This window comes from Rhinoderma darwinii, chromosome 6, assembly GCF_050947455.1.
Source record: "Rhinoderma darwinii isolate aRhiDar2 chromosome 6, aRhiDar2.hap1, whole genome shotgun sequence".
Taxonomy (NCBI): domain Eukaryota; kingdom Metazoa; phylum Chordata; class Amphibia; order Anura; family Rhinodermatidae; genus Rhinoderma; species Rhinoderma darwinii.
The window spans coordinates 12,569,808-12,577,230 of NC_134692.1; the positions used below are offsets into that span (position 1 = coordinate 12,569,808).

General features: G+C 44.5%; 1 protein-coding gene across 2 annotated transcripts in view; it reads right to left on the bottom strand.

Moving 5' to 3' along the window:
• The window catches only part of SPEG (striated muscle enriched protein kinase), a 151,977-nt gene extending 147,412 nt beyond the window's left edge, over window positions 1-4,565 (bottom strand). The window contains exon 1 of one of the 2 annotated variants that reach the window (XM_075829143.1): window positions 4,222-4,565. In XM_075829143.1, the coding sequence (XP_075685258.1) occupies window positions 4,222-4,254 (33 nt within the window). In that variant the 5' untranslated portion in view covers window positions 4,255-4,565. The remainder of the gene's footprint in view (window positions 1-4,221) is intronic. The other variant, XM_075829144.1, reaches the window with a different exon arrangement.
• Window positions 4,566-7,423: the final 2,858 nt, after the last annotated feature.

Consider the following 7,423-nt stretch of genomic DNA (forward strand, 5'->3'; position numbering starts at 1 on the left):
TCCATTGGATGCCATATATCAGACCATTTTCTCTAGAAACTCTGTTTGCCATATTTTTAGGTGAAATATGGAACCCCACGTGGAACTCTGGTCTACTATATGGTGCATAATATCGTTATGAGTCTAAATGTACATGAAGCCTAATGCTGTATGTATTACAGATCTGTAATAGGATGCCCCTAGCGAAACCGTACATGAGAATCCGTGAGAAAAAATAAAAGAAAAAATTTAGGATATGCCCCATCACATGCTGAATTATGAAGATATTCTCCCATAGAAGTATTGCTCCGGTGGAACATAGAATGCGTTTGGGTCTGTAATATGGACCCATGTGCTGCCATACAGGGATTGTACATGCGGCAATGCTATGTGTATGGACCCTAAAATCAGTCTACAGGGTAACTGCTTATTGGGCCCCTTTTACATGGGGACTTGGATCAGCGCTATCCCAGCAGCAGCCGACGGCTCTACCAAGTGATGGGAAAATAAGTCTGTTCATTTTGTTTGGCGTATTGTATCTACAACATCATTGTCAAGATGACATCAGCTACACACGTTGTGCAACTCAATGAATTCCTGAGGACAATGGCAGTCATGTGACTGGAAGCCACGTTGGATTGGATGTCTGAAGTCAACATCTAGCGGGGTAGACGGCCATAGACATTAGATGCAACAGCATTCAAGTCTACGGGTGCCACCAGACCTCCAGCCAACTTATTTTTTTTTTTGGGGGGGGGGGGGGGTTATTGAATGACTGACTAGGATTCTTCATATTTTTCTCCATCGCAAACACATTCTCATTGAAGAAATTAGGATTACGAAAGGTTAGGAACATCCCTTCTAATGTCTATGGCTGGCCCGAATACTACAAAAAACAGCCGTCAGTCACCCTTGTCTGCTCCCCTCCTGTGTTGTCGGCTTCCATAATGTAGAAAAAATGGGGGTTTAGATGATAGCAGAGGGAGAATTACAAAAAAAGAAGGTAGCTATTTATGGAAGTGTTATTGTCCAATTATAAAAATGAATAAAAGAGCCGGCCATCGTCTACATTTAACATCTCCATCATCTACTCTTTATCTCCCCACCATCATCATCCAGAACCCCTTTTTTCTTTAAGGGCTTGTCGGCTTTCCCCCCTCCCAACAAACAGTGAAACTCTTGTCCATGGACTGTATCTGGTATTCACTTGAGGGAGGCTGTGCTGCAATACCAGACACAGCCTATGGATGAGAGTGGCGCTGTTTCTAGAAAAACAAAATCTCAGAGAAACCCTTAAACAGTCGAGTGAATGGACAAGTGAGCGCTAAGATTTATTCTGTCTATAAACCTCTCTTTTTAGCAGATCTTGGCTCTTGTCTTACTCAGCACTTATACCTTTCTAGGTAATGGCTCTAAAAAAAACTCCCAGCTTTCTATCCTCGGCTGACGCACAACTCATCCTCTCAGGTATTATTTTTGCAAGCTCCTTGGTAACTGTTCCCACTGAGTCAGCGCGAGTCTCCAGTAATTATATATATCTGTCCCCATCTGATTCATCAATCCCCCCCTTTCATCCACTTCTAGATATCCCCCGTCAGCGGAGCCATCACTCAATCACTTCATGATCTGCTGTTTTTTTATAAAATTCAAGGTAACTGCCTACAACTGAGACAGCATTCACTCCAATCTCCACGTCTTGTCTATAAACTTCCAGATAATGGTCGTCTCGACTGAGACCGTGCTCGTTCCTCTCCAGATATTCATATAAACTCCTGGACAGCTGATCCCAACTAGAATGGCATTGGTCTTACTCCAGAGATGATCAACTTCTAGTTACATAACAGCTGAGATATCACTCGTAAGCACTTTCTTCTTTTGGATCTCCATTTTCTGCCGAGACAAGATCCATAACTTCAGTTGTAGCGGTTTGGTCGAACATCCTTAAAGGGTTTGTACAGGATTAGAAAAACATGGCTGCTGTCTTCCAGAAACAGCGCTATACCTGTATACAGGTTGTGTCTGGAATTGCAGATCAATTTCACAGCTCCACATGCTGTTGACTATTTTTGGAAGAAAGAATCAATGTTTTTCTAATCCTATTCAATCCCTTTAAGAAAGCCAAGGGCATGATTCTGAGATATCGGCCATCCTTGGACTCCAACTCTGACACTGAAGAGGTGGACTGCGGAAGAGAAGACTTCTTACCAACCATGAATCCTACGGAGGCCATAAATTGATGAAACACTCTCAATGTGACCCGAATGAAGGTTCGAGACACCTAGTGCCGTAGGACCCTAAGGATATGTGGTCATTTACATCAGATGTCTTTTTTGGTAACGCCGCACTTCCTATATGTCATGGGTTTGCAGGATTTTTCCCCATTGAATTCCTACTGCTCCTGGACCCCCTCAACTGTGGTGCTGACCAGACAGAATATCAGGATTCTAAGGTTATGTTCACACAGAGTTTTTGCAGGCAGAATTCTGCCTAAAAATTCAGTTTGGAAGTTTGAGGCAGATTTTTCTCTCCCTGCACGCCGATTTTCGCTGCGTTTTTCGCCCACGGCCATTGAGCGCCACGGGCATAAAACGCTGCGAAATACGCTTTCTCTGCCTCTAATTGAAATCAATGGGAGGTCAGCGGCGTAAACGCTCGAAGATAGGGCATGTCGCTTCTTTTTCCCGCGAGGCGGTTTTACAGCTCGTGGGAAAAAGACGCCTCCGCCTCCCATTGAAATCAATGGGAGGCATTTTCGGGCCTTTTTTGACAAGTTTTTTGGCGCGGTTTCTGCGTCAAAAAACTTGTCAAAAACTCAGTGTGAACATAGCCTTAGGCCTGAAAATACTGCATTTGAACATACCCTAAGAACAAAAAGACCTCTCAACAATCATGAATTGTAAGGTGGCCATAGACACTCAAAGTGGCATCTAATGTCCCTGGATCCTAGGTTCCTGGCAAAGACAGTACTTCCAGGGTCTAATGACGGTCAAAAGTCTCAGCAATCATGAACTCGAAGAAGGTCCTAGTTTATTGATAAGACACTCTTGAAGGATATAGTCACAGATGCTGAAACAACTGTACAAGTGATCGCCTTGATCAATATACACCGGCCTGACGCAGAACTCATCTCAGCCCATGTATCATCTTTATAAACTTGCAGATATATAACTTTGGTAAGTCAAGACAGCACTTAACCGCCTACTACTCATAAACTTCAAGATAGTTGTACCCAGGTAAGACAGTACTCCCCTCTCTCCATCTTTTAAAGTAGAATTACCCACTTAACACTTTGACATTGGACTAAGCGCCTTGAGTTTTTGAAGTCTCTCACAGTACAACCAACTTTGGTCCCTGGAAGAAGAACTCAGGGACAGTGGCTGAGGATGTGGCCATAGCCGCATATATATAGACTAATGTACACAGCTTGTCCCGGGAGCTGCATACACATACATAGAAGCGACTATGTAAACTAACACTACCACCTTCTCAGTGGTGGTCCTCAAGATCTCCTCCCAGGGACCAAATTGGTAGTCGTACTATGAAAAACATCCCCGGTGATTCTTCTTTAATTTTATGGTGGAAACCCATACACAACGAACGTAACACTACAGTATCCAGGGAAAGTTCACTATAATTATCACACCCACACATTTCTAATGGACCATACTATTTCAAGTAAAAAACTCTTGCAATAAACTTCCATTGCTCCACGTTGCCCCATTGTGTCTATTGACATTGATTGGTGACTATTGATCCTTGATGGCCTCTTCTGGACCATGTTGGAGAAGGAGACCTTTGATTATTGATGAGAGGTTATCATAGGGCCGGTGTAAGCTCAAGGCTTGGATAAGAATATTATATAACCAGTATCTGCCATCAGTGCTGGGTTGATGGAGAGACCATGCAATGTGTCTTGATGGACCTGGTCATTAAGAGTAGAACTAAGGTGCGGAAAGTGCTGAACAGGTCTGGTCAATGGGCTCCATAGTTCACATCTTGGAAGATACTCTATCTTGTGGTTGAGTTTGGTGCATATTGTGGTGATAAGGTGCGTAGGGGCATCGGACATTACTATATATAAGGCTAGGGGATTGTTTGATCAATATCGGTTACCCAATTATGCCCAATGTCTTCACTTGGCCTGATGATAATCACCTATTCTCTAAAGCCATGTCTATCCCATAAATACCAGTCCCCTCCTCTATTTATCCATCCTCCCTCCCCTCTCTCCTCCTCTCTTACCTGAGAGCGTCTTTTGATCCAACTCTTCTTCATGTCTAAGAATGGGGGTGATAAGAAGAAGGGACCCCCCTCCCCAGGATAAGGTTCTGCTATACTTCCTCGGTTCTTGATGCAGCCTTGGAAGAAAGGGGTCCCTATAGTCCTCAGGTAGAGACGGAGGGATGGAGGGGGATCCAGGCAGCCGTATGGATGGATGTCAAATCCTGGTAGCCACTAATTGTATTCCTGCCGCTCCCAAAGCAGGAGCCAAGTCAGGAATACAATGCATTGAGAGCCAGGGGGAGGGATGGGGGATGGAGAGAGAAGGGGAGGGTGCCGAGATGGGAGCGAGCAAGGGAGGAGAGACTGAAAGAAGTGCATGGTTTGTGAGCAAATGCTTCTGGACCACTGAGAAGCCCTCCTATAGGGGCGATGGCACCTGAACTTTAGCTTCCTCTATAGCGTCTACACCCTGCAACCAATGTGTGGTCATTGTAGCAACGAGCTAAGGCTCACGTCATGAATCAAGGGTTAGATTTCCATGTATCAGTATGATAAGAGGATTTACTTTGTATGCTTTTGGTATTGTAGATACAGTTAAATTAAATGACACGTTCAGCACTGCTACATCTATGAGCTGCTTTGCCTACATTCCTATGTAATTTTGCAATTATTAGATTTCACAATGAGTGTTACCTATGGACAAAGTCGGCTCTGCTACATATATAACCAGATGCACATCCGTTAAACTACAACGATCAGTGGTCTAGTTATCCATCCCATATACAGACTGGCATTGCCAGTATCATATATCCCGATGATGCAGCACTTCCTGCTGGGATTGTGATGTGGCAAGGAGGTGCTAGAGACATAAAGTACATAACCGCTGACAGGGCATTTTACTTATTGATCCGAGTCAATGATCTGTTTTGTGTGAAGACATTCTCAGATGATGATGGACTAATGCGGAGTGATTTACACACAGGCTCATCCTACCACCGACAGCTGGAATATGTTCCTACATGGCCCCACATTTGTCAGTCTTTCCAATACATTGATCCTCATCTCTATTAATGAGTAAAGGGGTCCTTTTCCAGGATTGCACTGGGGCCATGAGTTCAAATCCAACCAGTGCAACATCTTCATAGGTTGCATTGACTCCAGGACAGTGATGTCTTATAGGGAGAGAAGGGTTTGCAGTCACACCCGGGCCCTAGTGCCAGAGGGGGCACCAAAGGCCTTTCTGCCAGACGGGTTTCACACCGTGATGGTTCGGAGGGGAGTCCTGGTTCAGATTTAGCATCAGGGTTAAGAAGCTCCAAGCAACATCCCTGCTATGGCTACTATAGTCAGCTATAGGGGGGGGCAGAAGTAGCCGTCGTAAATGGATTTTAGTGGCCGAGAGGGGATGAGACACTTGAGACTGGTAAAAAGAGTGTAGGAGTGAGGAGAGGGGTTATGAGATGGGACCTCCGCTAATCACAAGAATGAAGGGCGCTAAACCTTTCTCGTTTTCTATCACAAATATCTAATGAGATTCCCTCTTAAATTAAAGAGACAGAAATGCACCAGTTGAGTCATTTTGCAAATAATTGGCTTTAGTCAATTTTGTGTCATTTTCTCCATTCACATCCAAGGCGGGCTTCAAAATTAGACTGGTCGTCCTTGGAAACAGACAGCAATTTAGCTCCACCCCACTATCAGTCATGTGACCTAACCACTATCAGTCATGTGACCTAAGAGTTGTATGTAGCTCTAAAGGCCCATTTACACAGGCCGATAAGTGGCCGATGCAGCGAGCGCCGATTAACGAGACATCGTTGATCGGCGCTCGTTTGCTCCTGTCACACAGAGCTATGAATGGGGATTAACGGTTACTCCAATCGCTCGTCCCCATACATCATTATCATGTCGGCAGAGCGTCTCCCTGTTTACACACCAAGATGCGCTGCCGACAACCAGAATATTTCACTTTTTTAAAACGATACGACTTGCAGATGATCCGGCGTTTGCTCGTTCATCTGCCGATCGTTCCCTTGTTTACAGTGGGCAATTATCGACAATGAGCGTTATATGAATGCTCATCTGCCCGATAATCATCCAGTGTAAAACCCTCTAAGGCCCCATGAAAAAGACCATAGAATATGTCTGTAATTGCGGACCGTAATTACAGCCAGCAATTATAGACTTATTCACTTCTATTGACCACGGACACCTTCCCGTTTATTTACAGAAAGGCGTCTGGGCCATAGAAAGCTGCCGCAATAGGTAGGACATGTCCTATCTTTTGCTTTTTACGGACCGTGCTCCCATACTTTGTATGGGAACATGGGCTGAAAATCTGGGTGGCTGTCTGCGGCCGGCCGTGCCCGCAATCACGGGCAGCGATTACGGGCACGGCCGTGTGCATGAGGCTGTCTTCTGAGCTCCCACAATGCACTTCTCTCTAGTAACAGGAAACCAATAGAATTCGAAAATTATTTTTAGACCTGAATGGAGAAGAAAACATTAAGTAACTCCGAACTGGTACAAGAGAAATAAAACAAAGGATTTACAAAGTTTCTCAACGTTTCACAATGTTATAAATTATGGATCAGCCGTCAAGTCATTTACAGTCCATCAGTGTCACATGATGCCCCAATGATCCGCCATATTTTTTTCTTTAAATATAACATTTCCCCTGTGAAGCTGGATGTTCCCAGATCTCCTGCCGGTGCCACCACATTACACCCTGCTGACGGTGGTCTTTCTTCAGTCTTATCTATCACACACAGCTGTCAATACACAAATTGATTTCCCGTCTGCTGCTAAGAGAGTTTGCATCTCTCGGGTGTTAAGTGAAAGTACCAAGCGAGACTATTGCTGTCGGGACATTAATTAGCCCCTGTATCAGCCCCGACCCATCTTTTCCTGACTTTTACGGCAGCGGCTTCTTTCAGCCTTGAAGACGTGTCATCATAAATGCCAATCTTACCGCCATCCCCACCATCCCCATCCCTATGTCATCTCAGAACCCAATATCTGTTCTCTCTGACCCACAACATTGCTTAAATATAAAACGATCATCATCAAATGTCCCTGATTTGCTCTCTTCTGTTTCTAGGACAGCTTAATGGTAATAAATTTGGGTGCCATGACAGCTCCCATGGGGGTTCCTAGAATCCTGAATGGGAAATCCAACTAGTTGTGCTGCAATATGAAAGCCAAGTGTCAATGCATTAAC